Source organism: Arachis ipaensis, chromosome B5, assembly GCF_059453495.1.
Source record: "Arachis ipaensis isolate K30076 ecotype BB chromosome B5, ASM5945349v1, whole genome shotgun sequence".
Taxonomy (NCBI): domain Eukaryota; kingdom Viridiplantae; phylum Streptophyta; class Magnoliopsida; order Fabales; family Fabaceae; genus Arachis; species Arachis ipaensis.
This window is the reverse complement of record NC_142440.1, coordinates 151,379,444-151,401,529: the sequence shown is the minus strand read 5'-3', so window position 1 is coordinate 151,401,529 and position 22,086 is coordinate 151,379,444. Positions and strand designations below refer to the sequence as shown.

The 22,086-nt window shown below is 30.9% G+C and overlaps 1 protein-coding gene across 1 annotated transcript; it reads left to right on the top strand.

Annotated features, from left to right (window-relative positions):
• The first annotated feature begins 5,076 nt into the window (after window positions 1–5,076).
• LOC107644502 (lupeol synthase-like) lies at window positions 5,077–22,014 on the top strand. The gene is made up of 18 exons (XM_016348370.3): window positions 5,077–5,271; window positions 5,419–5,604; window positions 12,797–12,886; window positions 13,029–13,226; window positions 14,473–14,557; window positions 14,676–14,842; window positions 16,546–16,734; window positions 16,856–16,969; window positions 17,960–18,079; window positions 18,194–18,316; window positions 19,230–19,328; window positions 19,736–19,792; window positions 19,885–19,931; window positions 20,323–20,466; window positions 20,739–20,916; window positions 21,032–21,112; window positions 21,531–21,614; window positions 21,714–22,014. Exons 1-18 carry the CDS (start codon window positions 5,077–5,079, stop codon window positions 21,822–21,824), a joined length of 2,268 nt encoding a protein of 755 aa, XP_016203856.1. The 3' UTR covers window positions 21,825–22,014.
• Window positions 22,015–22,086: the final 72 nt, after the last annotated feature.

The following is a 22,086-nucleotide window of genomic DNA, read 5'->3' as shown; positions in this document are numbered from 1 at the left end:
GATTAACCCTGGTTTTTCCTCCCTTTTCACTGAGGCAAAAGAAACCCTTCCTCTTCATCCCATCTCAGTTTCTGATTATTAGATGATGCATTCGCATTCCACCACGGTGTGATCGAGGCTTGTTGCTTGCTTTCGTGGCCTCCTTTGTCGAAGGTGCTGCTGTCGTCGTTGTTGCAAAGGTACGAGTTACAGTTTTTTACACCTTTTTCCCTTCTTCATTCTTCCAGAAGTTGGCGAATGCTACGGCGTTAAAGTCATTAGCATTGTTGGTAATGTTTGATTAGGGGATGACTAATCAGTACTTTTCATTTTTTGTTGTGTAGCAATGGGAGAATCGGAGTTCACAATAGAGCTCCATCACGGAGGAAAATTTATTGACAGGGGAGATGGACTACAATATTTAGGTGAGTTGGTTGTGGAAGACTTACATTTTGAACTAGATGAATGGTCTTTGCAAGAGATAGTGAGTTTGCTGAAGGGTCTAGGCTACAAGGGTTATGCGAAGCTATGGTGGAACGAACCTGGGATGGAGTTGAAGTTAGGTCTGAAAGAGTTAAAGTCAGATGGGGATGCTGTTAGAATGGCTAGGGCTTTAGTTACTGATTCTGTGAAGCATGGTATAGTGTACGCTGTTGATGGTTACAGAGAAGGTAATGGGGTTGAAATCACATCAATGGATCCAGATTATGTCCCAGATGAAGGCGAGGATAGTGAACTGATAGAAGTAGAAGTCGATGCTGAGTCAGAACCCTCAACTGAGGAGGATAGGTTTGATGACAGTGCTGATGATGGTGAACATGAGGATTACTTTGGGTTCGATGTAGAGGATGGTATTGATGGTGGACAAGCAAATGCGTTTGGTGGGTTCAATGGCTCGCTAAATCAAGAAGCCACAACAAATAAGGGTGCTGAGGATAATGAAGCTCCTGGAGAGATGGATGAAGAAATTGGAGACATTTCAGATGGTTATGAAACTGAAGACATAGAGAGTTACGAGGGAGATTCTGATGACATGATTAAGAAAAAAAGGTTTCCTAAGTATGATGAGGCAGAAATATGTAGAGAGTATCAGTTTAGGGTTGGGTTGGAGTTCAAAACACTGTCCCAGTTTAAAGAGGCAATTAAGGAGCATGCCTTATTGAATGGGAGAGACGTTAGGTATAAGAAGAACGACAAGTTGAGGTGCAGAGTAGTGTGTAAGGGACAAAAAGGAAAGTGCAAGTGGATTTGCTTTGCAAGTAAGGTAGGAGGATCTGATTGTTTTAGGATAAAAACCTTGAAGGGCAAGCATACCTGTGGGAGAAGTTATACTGGTAGGCTTGCTTTTAGTGAGTGGATAGCAAAAAAGATTGTGAACAACATTAGTCGGGGAGAAGATATGCGGCTGGCCACTATTATTCAAACAATTCAGGACAAGTATATGGCAAATGTTAGTGTTGGAAAGGCTTACTAGGCAAGGAGAAAGGCAAGGGAAGAAGTACATGGAAGGGCCATACTACAATATGCCAAATTGAGGGATTATTGTGCTGAGATTTTAAGGGCAAATCCGGGGTCCAAGCTTAGTATTGTTGTAGATAGGCCATCTTTAACTCACCAACCGTGTTTCATGAGGATGTACATGTGCCTTGATTCAGTGAAGCAGGGCTTTTTGGCTGGTTGTAGGCCGATCATAGGAGTGGACGGGGGTCACTTGAAAGGGGACCACGGTCAGCAGCTACTAGTTGCAGGAGGGAGGGATCCTAATGACAATTATTTTCCAATTGCGGTTGCAGTAGTGGAGGCGGAAACAAAGGATAACTGGGGATGGTTCCTTGATCTGTTGCTGAATGATATCGGTGAATCAAGAAGATGGGTATTCATGTCGGATCAACAAAAGGTAAGGATAAACTGACTTATGATTGTAACTATTTCATTCTACTTGCATTGTTTTTGTTGATTGAATCATGGTATATTGTGGTCTGTTGTTTTTGTTGGTTTAGGGTTTGATGCAAATTTTTGGTGAGATGGAACCTTCTATTGAGCATAGATTATGTTTAAGGCATCTCTATGCGAACTGTAAGAAGGCATATGGTGGAGGGACAGTTCTGAGGGATCTAATCCTATCCATTGCTAAGGCTGCCTATGTGGAAGAGTGGGAATGAAGAATGAATTTGTTGAAGGAGAAAAATAGGGACTGCTATGATAAACTGATGGGAGTGGACCCAAAGTTGTGGACAAAGAACCATTTCACATTTATGGCAAAGAGTGATATGCTAATGAATAACATATCAGAGGCTTTCAATGGCAGAATTCTTGAGCTAGAGACAAGCCCATTCTGACGATGTTTGAGTGGATCAGATGCTACTAGATGTCAAGATTTGCAGAAAAGAAGAAGAAGGCTGAGAAGTATGAAGGATCCATTCTGCCTAAACCAAAAAAGAGGTTGGATCTCATTGCAACAAGAAGTATGGAATGGCAAGCTAGATGGGCAGGTGAGCTGAAGTTTGAGGTTCATCACAAAAATAGGATTATTATGGAAAGGTTTGTGGTGGATCTGTTAGCTGGTACTTGCAGCTGTCGATTTTGGGGTTTGATTGGTATGCCATGCCCACATGCATGCAGTGCCATCTTTGAAAATGGTGATAATCCTGAAGAGTATTGCAGCAATTACTATAGTCCAGCAGCATACCTTGCAACATATGAAAAACCAATTGCTCCAAATAATGGAGAGAACATGTGGCCGAAAGTGAACTGTGATACCATCATACCCCCAGTTTTCAGGGTTAAACCTGGTCGGCCAAGAATGGTACGGATTAGAGAACCAGATGAAAATAGATCTCAAACGAAGTACAGAAGGACGGATACCTCTGTGACTTGCAGTAATTGCGACCAGTATGGACACAATAGGAGGCACTGCCCAAATCCTATTGTCTCAGGTACATCTTATTTTGTTGTTGTTTTATAATTGTTGGTTGCACCAGTAGCTTTTTGTTATTAGGAAATCAGTTAACCATTATACTCTTGTTCCATCAGCCTCTGCACCAACTACTGCTGCTGCTGAATCTGCTTCTACGAATGGGACTGCTGCTGCTAGATCTGCTGCAAGGGGGAGAGGCAGAGGGAGGGGTGTGGGACTTAGTAGAGGAAAAGCAACTAGTATCACAGGTATAACTATAATTTGCTATTTCATAATCCATAGTTGAAAGTATTTACTGGTGTAATGATTTAAAAATTTGGTTATTGTTGCATCAGCCCCTACACCAAATACTCTTGCTGCTGAATTTGGATCTGCAACTGTGTCACCCCTTACTGGATCTGGTTCTGCAAACGACTCACCCCTTGCTGGATCTGGTTCACCTGATACTGGAGCTGCTTCAAATCCTCCTCATACACCAGCAACTCAACCAACTCCCTTCATTGAACCACTCATTCACCAGACTCCACAAGTGGCACCAGTTACACAACCTTTGCCTAAGACTAGGATTTTTGGGATGAGAAGAAGTGAAAGACTGAAGATGGAGATAAGAAAGGGAGCAGCCAAACCTGCTAAACACATAGACCTCACAGATGATTGAAGTTTTTAGGGTTATGTAGCTCCTCCTACTGTGGATTTATGTAGGACTTTTTTGTGTAGTATAGTATACTGTGGATGTATTTTGGTATTGGGAACATCATTTTTTTAGTTTATTTTGATTTGTGGTGGACCACTTTTGGTAGTACATTGTAGGTGGAGCATTTATTTTGTAACTAGTGCAAGTTGGATCCACTGAACTTATCTAATGTGTGGAATATGTTAAGGACCACTAATGTGAATTACATTATTCTAATGATGCATATGTGATAGGCTGATATCAGTTGTTTTTAGTTGTGTGCATTTTCATTCAATATCACAACATTATATTTATAGCAGCAAACAAATAAAACTTTCATCCATTCAATCTAAATAACATAACATACACTTTTTATAGCTCCTCCATTTAAAGCCAACAATGACCACTACATCAATAAACTTTACCACACAGCACTGCAACTATTAGGATTACAAAACAAAAAAACAACATCATCTGCATCTTGCTCTGCTTCTTCATGCTTTCTTCCAACTTTCGAAGTTCTTCCTGGATTGAATTCAGCTCTACACAGATTCTTCCAACACAGTCATCAACTTTTCCAATCTCCACCTTTAACCTCTCCGTGTCAACACTAAGTCTATCAACCCTCCTTTCTTGTGCATTTTCACCCCTAATTTCACCCTCTACTCGACCAGAGTGATACTGTGAAGATAATAAGCAAACATCGCCAACCTTCTTTTCTTCATCAACCCATTCAAAAAATTTGCATCTTCTACTTGGGCAAGACATAAACCTTCTATTTGGATTCTTGGGTGTATTAGAACTTTTCAGAATCAGAGAGTCTCCACAGAAGCAACGACTCCTCCTCTCCTTCTGCTTCAACCACTCACCTTTCACATCATCTTCATTATCAATCCACTCAAAAAAACTGCACCTTGGCACTCGTCCACAAGCTACATACCTCCTTCCATGGCTGGCCACTTCAGAAGAAGACAGAACCACAACTGCCTCCCCACAATAACACAAATGTCTTCTCTTGTTGAGACTTCTTGAATTCGAAATTCTCGAAGAACGTTGGCTGGAATCCATGCAAGGACAGAAAATTTCAGGAACAAATAAGAAGAAAGGGAGAAGAGGAGAACGATGAACAGAATAGGGTTCTGGAGTTTTAGGAGGAGAACAAGGATTATGTAGTGTTATAAACATGGGTATTTTGGTAAATTTAACACTGATCAACGTTTTACTTAACGTTGACTGCCAATAGGGACCCAATTAAAACAAAAAAAATGGTATAAGGACTCAATTAAAAGGAAAAAAACTATAGGGACCTAATTAAAAATTCGGCCAAACTATAGGGACCAACAGAGTAATTAAACCTAAATGTAACTACCTAAGCGTATATATGTTAGGAAAGATACTGGTCGTTTCCTATATAAATACCAATATACATCTCAACCTCATCAATAAGTGAGGTAACCAAAGGGGAAGTTTCTATAAGCAGGAGAGAACTTGATTGAAGTGAAGGATAATGTGGAAGTTGAAGATTGGGGAAGGAGGAAAGGACTTGATTTCAGCCAACAACTTCATAGGAAGACAACATTGGGAGTTTGATCCAAATGCAGGAACACCACAAGAACGTGCCGAGGTTGAAAGGCTGCGCCAAGAATTCACTAAAAATAGATTTTCCATCAAACAAAGCTCTGACCTCTTAATGAGAATGCAGGTATATAAAAGTTGATGCACTTATTTCTAATTTTTTTTTTTTGTTTCGTTCTTCCAATCAAATTCATGGCCCAGTTACGTACTTTTAGTTATTTGATATTTGGTTTCACTATTAAATTATTGAAGTATTAAATTAATTAACGGGCAGCTCACAAAGGAGAACCAATGTGGAGCAATTCCAGAAGCAGTGAAAGTGGGAGAAGAAGAGAAGATAACACAAGAAGCATTGCTTACAACAATGAGAAGAGCTCTCACTTTTTTTTCTTCTATTCAAGCACATGATGGTCACTGGCCTGCGGACTTTTCTGGCCCTTTGTTTTTCATTCAACCTTTGGTTAGTTACGATCAAATTCATAATAGTGTTTTTATATAATTTGTTAAGATTTTAGTCTTTAAGATTTTTAAGACTAAAATTGTCCATTATTTTTTTTTTTAAATTACTCATAAAGTTACAATTATTTTCAAGAGTAATATCTCAAATGAATCTCTAAGGATAAAGAGTAGTGATAGGACTGAGTCAAAGTAAGTTAACAAGAGTAAAACTAATAATTCTGATAAAATTAACTAACTCTATATTACTTGAGCTATAAAAGGCAATGACCTTCACCCTTTTTACTAGTCAAGACTAATACATCATAACTGATGCATCACAATTAGATCATTGTTTTCCTTTTGTTCTCTATCAAAATTTCACATTCTTGTCCTTGCACATTACTCCACATCAACTTCTCTTTTATGGTACCAGAGCTTATAAAAAATTGGGCTAAGAAGAGTTTTGGAGTTTGCAAAAAAGGTAGTGACTAGGGCTACAGATTCAGAATCTCAACAAATTTTTAGTTGGACACTTTAATTTTGGAGTTTTTTAAGAAATTTTTAGTGAATATTTTAGTTTTTAACAAATTTTAATTATCAAATCAGTCTCTAGATTTTTATTTCATTAGACAAATCAATTCGCATATCATATCGTTTATTTTTTTGAAAGGAATTATTTAAAATTCTAATCATTTTTAGAATTTGTTATGTCTTTATTGAATAACAACAGAAAAAATTTTTTGTCTGCTAACTTTTTAACAAAATTTAGCATGATGATTGATTTATCTAACAAAACACAATAATAAAAACTGATTTGGTCATTGAAATTTGTTGAGAATTAAATTATCTCACTAAAAATTTTTTAAAGACCGGTTTAGGACATTACTCTATTTTGAGTAAAAGATAAAACCAAAAATATTTGAAACCAAAAGGATGATTTTATAATTAATTTTATTAGAGACAATTTAGTCTTAAAATTAAAATTGAAGTAGGAAAAATGATTTAGTCCCTAGGAAAAATAGTTTGAAAATGAAAGATTGATTTTATAAATAATTTTAAAGTTGAGAAAGATTTTAAAAATAAAAAATGTTAAAAACAATTAAAATTTTCACCTATAACCTTAAGAATCAAATTAGCACCTAACCTTTTTACTATTGGAATTGACTTCGTTTTCTACAAGTTGAATATTTTCACTACATTATAATCGAATATGTTTTCAAATATAAAACTGGTTGAATTTAAATATAAGTGAGGTCAAAATATTTATTATTTATAATTCATAAAAATTGATATATGTTCACATGTGTAAGAATTAAATTCAAAACCTTTTGGTTAAAATATAAAATAATTACATATTGAATAATTTTATATTTATATTTATTATTATATATTAAATTTATAAAAAGATGTATTAGTAATTAAACACATTAGTATAAATAAAATAATTATAATTATAATTCGAAAGTAGTTACAAATTTACAATAACTGAATGTATAATAAAATGATAAATACAGAACTTGAAAGATTAATTCTAAAATTAAAAAATAAAAAGTCCAAACAACCTAAATTTAAATAATAACACATTTAATTTATTTATTCATTATAATGTCCTCTAATATGTCTGCACTAGTTTATTATTCACTACTCGTTATTTGTTATTTAGATTTATTTTTTATTATAACTCCTAATATTATTTAAAATATTACATTTTACTCTATCATCAATTTTAGTTCTTAATGTTATTATAATTTGCAAATACGGTAAAAAATATATTTATATAATATATTTGCTTAAATTATTTTGAACAAAAATGTATCATGGTGACATGGTGTACAAGAAAATTGGAAAATTATAAAAAGAATTTATTTTATTTATTAAAGAAATTCAAATGTTTAAAGATACTAATAAACAAAATGACTAATGAAAAGGTAGGCCAAGCGAAAAAATGTAGCAAGCTAGAAATGATAATCTGCTGTACAAGATTATTAAATAATATTGTTTTCAATTTTCAAAATGTTAACGAGAAAATACAACTTTGTTTTTCATTTTACTCCTCATCTAGTGTCTTATGGGTTTGTCCACGCTCTACTAAAATTTTAGAGAAAAAGACAAATAGGTCCCTGACTTTTTGTCCCGTGGACATTTTCGTCTCTGACCATTAAAAAATACTTTTAAGTCCCTGACCTTCACAAAACTTGGACGGATCAGTCCCTCCGTCCAAATGCCTCCGTCAGGGACTGATCCGTCCAAGTTTTGTGAAGGTCAAAGATTTAAAAGTATTTTTCAATAGTCAGGAACGAAAATGTCCACGGGACAAAAGGTCAGAGACCTATTTGTCCTTTTCTCAAAATTTTATTGTGTTGCCGCTTTCATGATTACACCTTTCTTTATCTTTTCTTCGTCAAAGTCTTTTTCATCTTCTTCTATTTTCTTCTCTTAATTTATTTTTTGTTTCTAATTCACCCTCACTTTATTCCCTAATTTTTGCTTCCTCTCCCAATTTATTCTTAAGCTGGATTTCTTTTTTAATTCACTCCTTTTTCTAATTCCCTAATTCCATATATCTTATTTCTCTCTGGAACCATCAAATGCCAATTTTGATTTTTTCTACCCCATGAATAATAAATCAAAGACTCAAAACCCCCGTATAATTGACAGTAATATTGTCTCTGATGCTACGATGGTGGAGGGTGCCAGCATTCAAGTGGTACCCAAAGAAATATGAAACTGCTCTCATGGAATTGTCGGGGTTTGGTGAGACCCCTGACAATTCACAATCTTAAAAGGATTTGCAAATCCTACTCCCCCGAGATTGGTTTTATCTGTGAAACAAAAAAATCAATCTCGACAAGTTGAAGGAAAACTAAGATCTTGTGGTTTCAAGAAATGGTTTATTGTGGATCCGGATGGATTATCTGGGGGTTTGGCAATGGCATGGAGGGATGGTTGCACTGTTCAGATTTTACAACATGGAAGATTCTTCATTGCAGCATCAGTTCTGACAGCTGGTTATAATGATCCCTATAGTGTTATGGATTTTTATCTCAATTCAAATGATCAACATAGAATGACTCAGTTTGCTGAATTAACTTCAGTCACCTAACAGTTCGATGGTAAGGTTGTGTTAATGGGTAATTTTAATGTTATTTCTAATCAATTGGAGAAATCAAGTGGGGGTATTAAATCTCTTTCTTCTATTGAAACTTTTAACAGTTTTATTGGTGATAATTCCCTGATTGATATTGGTATGGTCGGAAGACCATTCACTTGGTCAAATAGGCGGAGTGGTGATAAGTTGATACAGTAGGAAAGACTGGACCGATTCTTGGTAGGAGTTGATTGGCAGCAACTCTATCCCAATGCATTGGTTCTTAGACTATCAGAATCAGGGTCGGATCACTCCCCTCTTCTCTTAGACTCTAATCCGAGAACTGAGAGATCTAAACGGCGATTCAAATTCCAAGAAATATGGTGTTTTAATGATGAAATAAGGTAGATTGTTAGAGAGGTTTGGCAATAATAGATTGATGGTTCAACCATGTACATCACAGCTCAAAAAATAAAGCGTTGTCGGCATCAGATTGTCAGATGGCAGCAAGAACACAGATCTAATTCGAAGGTGGAGATTGATTTACTACAGTCTGAATTAGAGGAACTTTGTTTAGCAGGGATTTATGGAGGTGACATCATTTCAGAAATAGAAGACAAACTTGAAAAAGCATTGCAAAATGAGAAATCTTATTGGAAAGATAAGTCTAGAGTCAAATGACTCAAATTCGGTGATCAAAATACAACTTTTTTCCATCAGAAATTTAGAAATCAAACCCGAAGGAATAAAATTTGGCAACTAACTGGCAGTGATGGTGAAGTGGCTATTTCAAATGCTAGTATTGCTTCTGTGGCTGAATCTTATTTTAAGGACATCTTCTCCTTCTTGTCATGAGAACCCTGAACCTCTATTTACTGAATTTGAACCTAAGGTTACAGCTCACATGAACCGTAGTCTTCAAAGATCAGTGACTATGGAAGAAGTGAAACATGCAACATTTAGCATTCATCCTCAAAGTGCTCCAGGAGATGATGGTATGACAGCAAATTTTTTTCAAAGCTTCTGAAACATACTTAGTGGTGATGTGTTTTGAGCAGTTAAGAACTTCTTTTTAGGGGGCAGAATTTTAAAGGGTTTTAACCACACTCAAATTTGTCTTATTTCCAAGATTTCTGATGCTAAAGATATGACTCAGGTAAGACCAATAAACCTATCCTCATTCTTTTACAAGATTATCTTTAAAGTACTTGTACATAGACTTCAGGGTATGATAAATAGACTAATTAGCCCTACGCAGAGTACTTTTATTAAAGACAGATTAATCTCTGATAATATCCTAATTGCTCATGAGTTTATGCATTACTTGAAGAACAAAAAAAGGGAACTCGAAAATAAAATGGCGCTAAAATTAGATATGAGTAAGGCATATGATAGGGTGGAATGGCACTTTCTTTGGTTTATATTGGAAAAGTTTGGTTTTAACTCCCAGTGGATCATGTGGATTCGAGAATTAGTGACAACTGTTTCTTATTCTGTCATTGTGGAAGGACAACCCTATGGTTTCTTCAAACCAAATAGAGGTATTCGACAAGGATATCCTCTATCTCCCTATCTTTTTTTCTGTGCAAAAGATCTCTCCTTCTTGCTACATAAGGCAGAATAAAACAAACTAACTCAGGGTCTTCAGATACATAGGCGATGTCCTAAGGTCAACCACCTCCTCTTTGCTGACGATTCCATCTTATTCTGTAAGGCTAATCCTGAAGCATATTCAAACATCTTGAATTTATTGAATTCTTATGAAAGCATCAGTGGCCAGAGGGTAAATCTTAATAAATCTGTTGTATTCTTTAGCCACAACACTCCCTCCACTACTCATACACTACTGGCTAATTCTATGAATATTAATCATATTGGGGCTCAGGATAGATACCTTGGTTTGTCTTCTACAGTCTCTAAATCAAAAAAGGCTTCTTTTAGTATGATCAAAGAGAAGGTTCGGAAAAAAAATCCAAGGGTGGAAGCACAATCTTCTATCGTCAGGTGGTAGACAGGTATTGCTTAAGGCAGCGTGGGAGAAGCTATTCCTATTTATACATTGTCTTGCTTCAAGTTTCCTGATGGTTTCATTTCGGAAATTCACTCTCTACTTTCTTAGTTCTGGTGGCGACAAAAAGGTTCTGAAAGGCGGATGACTTGGATTAGCTGGGACACTATGACTCGCTCACGAAGAGAAGGAGGCCTCGGATTTAAAGATCTCAGAATCCAAAATCTGGCGCTTTTAGGCAAATAGTTTTGGCGACTCGTAACACAACCTACTTCCCTACTATCCAAAATCCTAAGAGGTAAATACTTTAGCAATGGTAATGCTATAACGTCGGAAATTGGAGTCTTGCCTTCTTGGGGATGAAGGAGCATATTGAAAGGCTAAAAGATTGTTGAAAAAGGTCTTAACTAGGTTGTGGGTACTATAGAGAATATCCGAACCTTTGAGAATCCTTGGCTGCTTCCTCTATATCCTTTAATGATTTTTGACATGCCAAATAGACAGGATATTTCTGAGTTGGTTCCAAGAGTTAAAGAGCTAATTACTGAAGATAGGAATTGGAATCAGAATCTCATTCAAGAATTATTTCCCCAAAATGTTGCAAACATGATTTTGTAAGTTAAAATTCAGCAAAGTAGGGATAAATTGCAATGGAATTTTGACAAATCCAAACAATATGATACAACTTCAGGTTACAAAATTGGCTATTTATTTTACCATTCACCTCTGGAGCTTTGCCCTAATTATATGCAGTAGAAAAAGCCGTAGATTGATCTATGGAAGTTGAACTTGCCTCACAAAATTAAGCTATTTATCTGGAAAGCTCTTCATGGCCGGCTTCCGATGCTTGCTCAGATTCATCACCGCATCCCATCTATATCGCCAATATGCCCCTGCTGTCATGAAGCAACAGAAACAATCACTCATTGTTTGATCGATTGTTCTAGAATTAAAGAAGTATGGTCTCAGAGTTATCGTCGTGGCTGTCTTCCCTCTCAGAGTCCTAACGACTTTGGACATGGTGGACTGCATCAATAGGGATGCTTAACTCGTTGAACAATGCTGACCGTAATCCTCAATTGCTTGCCATCATTTGCTGGAACTGCTGGAAAGCTCGCAACCAGTTAATTTTTGAAGGTTCTACTTCAATGCCGTCTGCCATTCTAGCAAGCTCTATCAAGTTGCTTCGTGAAATCCAAAGAACTCCCAGTTTAGATCGTCATCTCCATGAGACAAACTCTTAGTTTCATTCAATTTGATTTATCATTCTTTATTCTTTAAGATTTTTTTTCGTTTTTCAACTATGCGTTGAATGAATACCTTCAGTATATTGTTTTGAGAAATCTCCACCTTTTATTATACTATCCTGCTTTTAGACATCTTTGTATTTCATTTTTCAATATTAATGAAATATAACCTAATATCTTTAGAAAAAAAAATGTTAACCAGAAATCTATTAAATTTTATATTCATGTTTTTTAAATTATATATTTCAACATAAAGAAAATTTGATTTTTTCCCTCCAAATATTCCTATTTATTTTCTTATGCATAAAATCATAAAGTAATATATTTTATAATAAATTATAAAATTAAAAATTTGCATTAACTATGAAATATAATAAATAAGGGGTATCTTAGAGAAGTAAACAAAGAGATTCACCGAAAAGAAGCAAGTGTGATTAGTCAAATTAAAAGCGTCATTTAATTGTTTTGGAATAATATCTTGTTTTGCAAATTGGATGTTGATAACTGTCTTTTTCTTTATTTACAATCTCACTTCTCTCAAAAATTTAAATAATTTATATTTCTAATACATCTTTTTACACATTTTTTTTGGTTTATATGAATTTTTTATATAGGTTTTTTTATTAATTTTATGTTAAAATTTTTTTTTTAAATCAATAAAGATCAAACTTTAAATCTTTAAGTTATAAAAACTCTAATACCATGATATTACTTTTTTCAAAAGTATAAAGTGATATAATATATATATATATATAATTTTATACATTTTTATTTATTTTATACTAAATTTTTTTATGTAATTTATTTATATATTTTTTTAACTTATACTGAAATACTTGTTGATGTTAAACATTGTTGTTAATTACTGCAGATAATGGCATTATACATTACTGGATCCCTTGAAGAAGTTATAGGACCAGAACACAAGAAAGAAATCATTCGATATTTGTATAATCATCAGGTAGGACACTTATTAACTTCATAGAGAATCCATGCATGGGTTAGAGATTTTTTTTTTCTAATAAATAAATATATCTGCCTACTTAATTTGGTTATATCTGCCAACCAATATATAATTGTTGGTTGCCACAATCATGAAACAGAACGAAGATGGAGGATGGGGGTTCCATATAGAAGGCCACAGCACAATGTTTGGATCCGGATTGAGTTACATTGCATTGAGAATACTTGGAGAAGAACTTGAAGATCATGAAGACATGCCAATGGCCAAAGCCAGAAAGTGGATTCTTGACCATGGTGGTTTAGTGGCTATTCCATCCTGGGGAAAGTTCTGGGTTTCGGTAAATACATTATACTTGTTATTATTTATTTATTTATTTATTGTTATTTGGATTATACTTGATTGATTTTTAACTTTTGTTGTGGTTCCGAGAGAATAAAATTTTAGAAACATCAAACTACAAATAATAATTCATGAGTAAATGTTTATACTTTTTTTTAGTCTTAACATTTTAAAATTGGCACCATTCTATTCTTGAAAGAAATTATTGATGGCAATTTAACTTAATGGCTTTGTCATAATTTCAAGTTAATGATAGTACAACGTAAAATTATTTTACTTTAACTAGTTAAAAAGATAACTAAAAAAAGATAAGTACTATTATGATCCTTAAAATTTGGAGTTTTTTTTTGTTGGTCACCGTAGGGAGTTTTTTACCTCAAAAAAATTTCAAAAAGAAACTCAAGTGAGAGAATATAAGATAAGAAGACACTACATCTTATTCAAAATCTTAATATCTTAAATTAATAGGTTTTTTATTTTATAAATTTTTCACTCTTTCTTATTTTTTTCAATATGAAACTAATTTATTATACTCCTCACACTTGTCACTAAACACTTTTTTTTTCTCTCTCTGTCACTTCATCTTTCTTGTCTCTCTCTATCCTAATTTTTTCTTTTTAAAAAAAAAAAAAAACAAAAGTTGTTGTTGAATTTAAAAGAATAAGTTGCAATGAATAATGTTATTGTTGTTCTTGAATTTAAATAGTGTATTGTTGTTGTTGAATTCTGTGTTCTTAAATTTAAATACTAGTATTTAGTAGGAATAAGAAAGTGGTGGTGGATAATGAAATTGGAGTTACAACAAAGAGCAACATTTTTGTCCAAAAAATTTTAAAAAGATGATTTTAATTTAAAATACAACGTCGAGGACCATTTTAAATTAAAAAAAAAAAAGCTAAGGGTTAAAAATGATTTTATTTTTAATTCCAAACTTTAAAAATCAAAACCATACTTATCCAAAAAATTATATAGCCAATATGTCAGCTAATCAATAAGATGCCAAATAAATTACAATTAGTTTTGACAGAAAAATATAAGTGATGTCAAAATTAGTATTACGATTAAACTGGTGTCAATGATTTTAGGACTAGATTATTTCATCCTTAAATGTTAGGGATAAGAAAGGTATATAGTACATATTTGCTCAAAATAGTTTTGTTATATCTCAGCTGTATAGGCAAGCAATAAGTGCATATGAAAATGAGTACACATGTATAACATAGTACTTAATTAATCTGTTGAAGGTGCTTGGAGTTTATGAATGGTCAGGTTGCAATCCATTTCCACCAGAGTTATGGCTTCAACCCAAATTAAGTCCTTTTAATCCAGGTCATTATTTTTTCCCTAATCAACAATTTCTTTGTACAACCAAATTTTATTTCTTTTTCTTGTTATTTTTGCTCTAATTATGTCCATTATCCAATTTATTGATTATATGCTAAAATAGGAAAAATCATGTCCTATTGTCGGATGCTTTACATGTCCATATCATACGTATATGGGAAGAGATTTGTAGGTTCTATTACTGGCTTAATCAAGTCTCTTAGAAAAGAAATGTACAACCAACCTTATGATCAAATTAACTGGAACAAAGCCAGAAATACTATTGCTAAGGTAAGCACAAATTTGTTGTTATTTTTTCTTATGGAATCTTCATATCTTTACATAATTAAAGGCGTATTTGATTTGTTTTGTTTTTTTGTTACGGTATCTGATAATATAATTTTAAGAGAAAATGATACTTTTTTTTTTTTATAAAATTATTAAAATAGTCTATTTTTTAGTATGTTAGTCTAATTTAACGCGCATCATTTAATAATGTTAACTAAAAATGTTATTTGGATCGAATCAAATCGGATATGGTCAAAATCTCATTCGATTTACATTAAAATCATTGGATTGGATCCAATATCCGCAGTTTTAAAGATTGGATCCGATTCGATTCGCACATTTGCGGATCGGATCGGATATCTGATATATCTACAAAATATAAAAATATTTTAAAAAGCTTATTTTTATTAAAAATATCAATAAAATCATTTTTTTCACTTCTTTAAACATGTTTATTTTTAAAATATTATTAAACATATTTTTTTTAAATAATAAAAATAAAATAAAATAATACAACATATATGATAATTATTAGTTGAAATAAAATATAAAAAATTATTTATTTATTTATTTATTTTTGCGAATCTGCGAATGTGCGGATCGAATATGTGGATACCTATCTAAACTCTGTAATCCGATTCTATTAATGTGCGAATAGGAACTTATCCGATCCGCATAGCCTTATAGATTGGATCAATATCCGCAATTTTCGAATCGGATTCGAATAAACACCGCGGATATGTGAATCGAATCCGATCCATGAACACTCCTACTTAAATAAGCCATCATATATTTATGTACGAATATATGTGTTGTTTAGCTCATTTTTAATATATATTTTATATTCTTGTATGTATTTAAATTAGTAGCTAATTTTAGTATACACGTAATATGGTTGAATATTAATAGTTATTATAATTATGTATATAAATTAATAATAATAATAGTTATAAATTTTATTTATTTTTAATATTTTATCAAGTAATATAAAATATTTTAATTTATTATAAAAATACTTAATTTAATTGTTTATATATTTTATGATTAATATTAAAATATTAAAAATAACAAAAATTATTATATCAATAATAAATATATATTTTATATTATTATTATTATTATTTAAATTAATCAAACAATTATTATTGAAGGGTATTTTGTTTAAATAGACTAAAGAGTAAGTTATTTTAATCTTATATCGAATATGAGTGTACATTATAAATAAAGAGAAAGAAAATATTATTTAGACATTTTGTAAGAGTGAAGAATATCATTTTATCTAATTTTAAACATATGATTTACTTCATATATACCTAAACATTCTTTTGGATAAATTTAGTGTGACATGCTGAACTAGATGAAAATGCGTAAATTAAATATTTTGAAAATTTAAATATATATGAGTGTCATAAAATTATTTTTTTTAAAAATTTAAACTAATAAAAAAAGATATGTGAATAATGATTATAAGAATTTTTTTGGGTATGTATGAATTTTGGCGTAAATTTTTTTTATTAGTCTTATATTAAAATTCTTTTTTTAGAGTTCAACAAGAATTAAATTCTAAAGTCTTTTGTTATAAAAATTTTGATATTATATTATAAAATTATTTTTTTTAAAATTTAAACCGATAAAAGAAGGTCCATGAATAATATATTTATATCTATATCAGTGAGATTCAATGTCATGGATGTAAATAATTTCAGGAAGATCTATATTACCCACATCCTTTAATACAAGATGTGTTATGGGGATTTCTCTATCACATTGGAGAGCCCTTACTAAATCGGTGGCCCTTTTCAATGCTTAGACAAAAGTCACTTCAAATTACAATGAATCATATACGATATGAGGATGAGATTAGTAACTATCTTTGCATTGGAGTTGTAGAGAAGGTATACATCATAATTAAAAGTATATATTATTAGTTATCACTAAATTTCTGTGTTTATATATATTTATAGTTTCAACATCCATAACAAGCACAATTAATCACATACTTAACTGAAATGGAAGGTGTTATCTTTGATCGCGTGTTGGATTGAAGATCCCAACTCAGAGGCATACAAACTTCATTTAGCTCGAATTCCAGATTATTTTTGGGTTGCTGAAGATGGTTTAAAAATTGTGGTTAGTATTATCTTTTTTATTATTCTTTGTAACTTCCAAAGTAAATTGAGTTCTATATATATACCACATACATTTTATAAATTTAAATATTTATTATTAATTAGAAGAGTGATTTTATACAAGAGTGAGAAGATCATATATATGTTGTATAAGTACATAAATACTCAATATTAAAAAATGTCACAACAAAGCAACTCTTCTTTTTGATAAATAATAATTTGTTTCAAGACATATATAAGTACAGTTGAACACATTAAAATAAAAACATAAAAAAATTGAATATTTTCTGCAACTACTAAACTTTTTATTAAAGTATTTTTTTTTTTAAAAAAATAAAATAATAACTTCTTCCGTCGCAAATTGGCAAAAGGAGTGTTTCGAAACATTTTTAGAAGTTAATAATTATGTCAATAATTATTAATTAATCGTCAAAAAGAGTAAAAGAATATATTGATGGATAATATTATTATTGATGTATAATTATTAATTAGGGTTTAGGATATAGAAGTTCAAAGAGTGAAAGAATATTATTGATGGATAATATTAATTAATCATCAAAAAGACAAAAACAAATTTTTGGAGTATTCTGTATTGTCCCTTATTTTTTTTTATTAATAACCATCGAGTATCAATAATAAAAAATATATTTCATTTTATCCAAGTATTGACCATCATCAGAACACTATCACATACATACACATGCAAAATATATATATATATATATATATATATATATATATCTCAGTGCATAGGTTTTACACGTATATTTTAATTATATAATGTCACATTAAAATGGTCATCTAAAAAAATGGATGTCATTATACAATTGTATAAAATATTTTACACTGTTAATAGATTAAAATTAATATATATATATATATATATATTTTCTTTACAAATAATGACGGTAAAAATTACTCACTTCTCTTATAGTCAATATATAAAAATGTTTCTTAATGGTATTGATTGTAGCAATTGATTTTAATGTAGGGTATCGGTAGTCAAATGTGGGATGTAGCTTTTGGTATAGAAGCAATACTTGCTTGTGATCTTAATGAAGAATTTGGACCTACACTTAGGAAAGCATATGACTTCTTAAAGGCTTCACAGGTAACAACAAAGTAAATTATTACTTATCACTTAATATATGCCTTATATAGATGCTCTATAGTTACTAATGAAAGTAAGAGACTTAATTAATTATATGGTGATATCATATTAAAGGTTCTTGAAAATCCATATGGTGACTTCATGGCAATGCATAGACATATTTCAAAAGGGGCGTGGACATTCTCAATACATGATCAGGCTTTACAAGTTTCTGATAGCACTGGAGAAGGGTTAAAGGTTCAACTCACCCAAATTTTACTAACTGAATATGGTGATACTGTTTAATTTTTTTTTTTTTAATCCTTTTTCAAATATCAAAACAATCATCCAATTATAATCATACATATAAATTAAGAATTGATTAATGTTAAAAAATCAATCATAGTACGTGTATATTAAAAATCATATGTCGATCAACTATTGCATATTAAATTAGGTTTAATTATTCTACCATAATGGATTTGATCATTCTTATAGCCAATTATTTTAGTTAGAAAAATATATGAATTAATATATATAAATATATATAATTATACAAATATATAGTAGCTAATTTGATAGTATATTTTTTATATGCACGTAAAATTATCTAAGTTTAATTATTCTGTTAATTTTTATAATTTTATTAATTTTTTAATTAAATATTATGCTTTAAAAATTTGTAATTAAATCTTTATATCAAATAAAAATTTATAATTAGATCCTTAATAGTTATTACTTTTTATAAAAAAACACTAATCCAAAAATATTTTGCTTATAGAATTAATCATAATTCATCATATATCAAATACCAAAATAAATATTTCAAAAAATTGCATTTTTTTAACTAAAATTATGTAAAAAAGACCTAATCCAAAATTTTTATCTAATATAAGAACAGCTCAATTACAGACTATTAAACCACAAAAACTTGATTGAAAAAATGGATGAAATTATAAGAACTAATAAAGTAATTAAAGATATTTTTTATTAAAAGAAGATGATTAAAGATATACATCTTAATTTTGAGAAACTTAACCGATGGTATATATTATCTTTGTAATTTAATCTTTAATTTGGTGCAATCTTTTCTTGTACTCTTTATACCTACTCAATTATTCTCTCTTTTTTCAACACTAACTATAATGGTTGCTACTAAATTTTTCCATAGCTGTCGATCCTGTTGTCAAGAATGCCAATTGAAATTGTTGGGGACAAAGTTGAAACACAAAGACTATACGATGCTGTGAATGTTATTCTCTCCATACAAGTATAGTATTCTATATATCCTTCATGCCGTTTTATTGTAACTATACCTTGATTAAGACATCCTGTAATATTTTAAGAGTCTTGGTAAAATTTATTTTGATAAGCAAAAATATTTGAAAGACAGTAAAAAATTAGATTAAGCAGTTTAAAATTTTTTATTTTATATTTTTTAAACATTATTAGATTATTTAAATAATATTAGATATAATAAATATGTAATTATAGATGTTATATACATAAAATTATAAATATTAAGTTAAATAAAGTAATTTGTGTTATTGTCTCTCTAAGTTTCTTAAGAGTATTTCTTAGTAAAGCTCTAGTTAAACAACAACAACACCAAAGTCTTGTCCTACTACAGATGAAAAAAAAATGTGATTCTCACATGTTCATTGATTTCAACTACAGAGTAGTAATGGCGGTTTCCCTGCTTGGGAGCCTCAAAGAGGCTATCAATGGTTAGAGGTAACAACATTCAATTAGAAGGCATTTAATTTGGAGGCAAGATTAATTATGCACTTTGTTTTAATTTAGTAACACCATTTTAATTATTGCAGAAATTCAATCCAACCGAATTCTTTGAAAGCGTTATTGTTGAGATGGAGTAAGATTTACATTAAGAATTAAATGTATTTATGTATAATACACATTGAGTTTGTTAGATACATAATCATTTATATATGTCTACTTAAAATTTTAAAATTTTGGTACAAGTAATTTTATAATAGGACAACAGTATTTCTATTATTAGAAAAATCTATAATTAGATTTTTGTTGTCCCAAAAATAAATTTATCTATAATTCATATTTCAAACATAAAAAAAAAAAAAACTTTTGTACAAGAGAATAGATATATAATTATTTATATATTTTTATTTCACAACTAATTAAACTTTTAGCAGAAATAATTTCATGACATTATATAAGATCTTTTATATTATGGAATTAGTTCATTAATGCAGCTAATAATTTGAGTTGCATGTTGTGAAAAACAGTTACGTAGAGTGCACATCATCGGCATTGCAGGGCTTGCTTATATTTAGAGAGCAATACCCAATGCATAGAAGACAAGAAATAGATCACTCTATTTCCAAGGCAATCCATTTCATTGAAAACTCACAAAATTCAGATGGCTCATGGTATTGTATTTTTTTTTCTTTTTTTTTTGCCCTTCCAATAATGACTTGGGATGCATAATTATCATTCTGATCAAAATAAACATGGCACGCCAAAAGTATCTAAAAATTATTCCTTATGCTATCTTATTTGTAAGGATCGGATTTAAATTGTTTGCTAGATCCAATATAATACAAAGGTTCCTAGTACTTAACTATTATTATTATTATTATTATTATTATTATTATTATTATTATTATTATTATTATTATTATTGATGAGCACATTTACACAGGTATGGTTGTTGGAGTATTTGTTATACCTATGGCACATGGTTTGCTGTGGAAGGACTAAAAGCTTGCGGAAGGAATTACCATAATAGTCCTTCGTTGCGCAAAGCATGTGAATTTTTGTTGTCAAAACAACTTCCTAATGGTGGTTGGGGTGAAAGTTACTTGTCAAGTCAAAACAAGGTCAGCTCTATAATAAATTTCATTTTGCTCTGAATTGTGCACCATGCTAAGAAATTATTATAGAATAACATGACATACATGCATGCATGTTTAACACTTTAACTTCCTCATTCAGGTATATACAAATCTAGAAGGTAACCGTGCAAACTTAATTCAAACTTCATGGGCTTTATTGTCACTTATTGGAGCAGGACAGGTTAGAATTCTCAAATTTCATAATTTTTTATATAGTGATATTATATAATTAAAAGAAAGATTTCTAATAACATATTAGCCCTTCAAAGATACATACAACTAATAAGTTAATACATTCCTACAAATTATTGGGAAATTTATAAAAGACCCTTGTCAAATTAGAAATGACTACTATTACCTAACATCTTACAATTTTCAGATAATTAATTGTTTCTCCAGAAAAAAAAATAATTGAAGAAAACAATATATAATATATGGTATGGTGAGATATATTTATAAATGATAAGTGTGGATGTATGTGATTGTGAGAGAATGAAGATCTTATTTTTTCTGTATTTATTTTTTTCTGAAAGAAGTTTTTAGATGCAAAGAATGTAGATTGTGCTAATCATTGGAATTTTGCTGTAAAAACTAAAAAGGGTGAGATAGATGCTACACCCATACACAAAGGAATAAAGTTAATAATCAATTCACAAATGGAAGATGGAGATTTTCCACAGCCGGTAATTCGTCCATATTTAATCATATCTTAGCATTTAGCAAAAGTGGTTCTATAATCAACATATATATAACTTTTAATAATTTCTAATCCAATTTTCCAGGACGCAACAGGAGTGTTTTTCAGAAACTGTGTCATAAACTATGCATCACATCGTAACATATTTCCTATATGGGCTCTTGGAGAGTATCGGCGCAGAGTGTTGCATGCATGATAGTGTAAGCATAATTCATAAGAATATTTTCAACTTTCTCTTATTGATTCCATAGTCAATTTACAAATGATAATGTATCAGTTATAATGTAAACCTTGTATTTGATTATTTCCAATGTCCAATGTAATATTAGTTCTTAGTCATGCTTTACTTATCCTACATTACAGTGATGATAATACATTTATTGCTTAACACTTTATATAAATAAATGGAAAATGAGCAAGGTTAAGATAGTTATGTTGATTTAAAAAGTGAAATGAAA

Excerpts from the sequence above, each read along its gene's own strand:
- LOC107644502 (XM_016348370.3), top strand. The coding sequence starts at position 5,077 with ATGTGGAAGTTGAAGATTGGGGAAGGAGGAAAGGACTTGATTTCAGCC. Across the intron at positions 18,080-18,193 it reads ACTTCTTAAAGGCTTCACAG|GTTCTTGAAAATCCATATGG; the intron begins GTAACAACAAAG and ends ATCATATTAAAG. Across the intron at positions 20,467-20,738 it reads CAAAATTCAGATGGCTCATG|GTATGGTTGTTGGAGTATTT; the intron begins GTATTGTATTTT and ends ACATTTACACAG.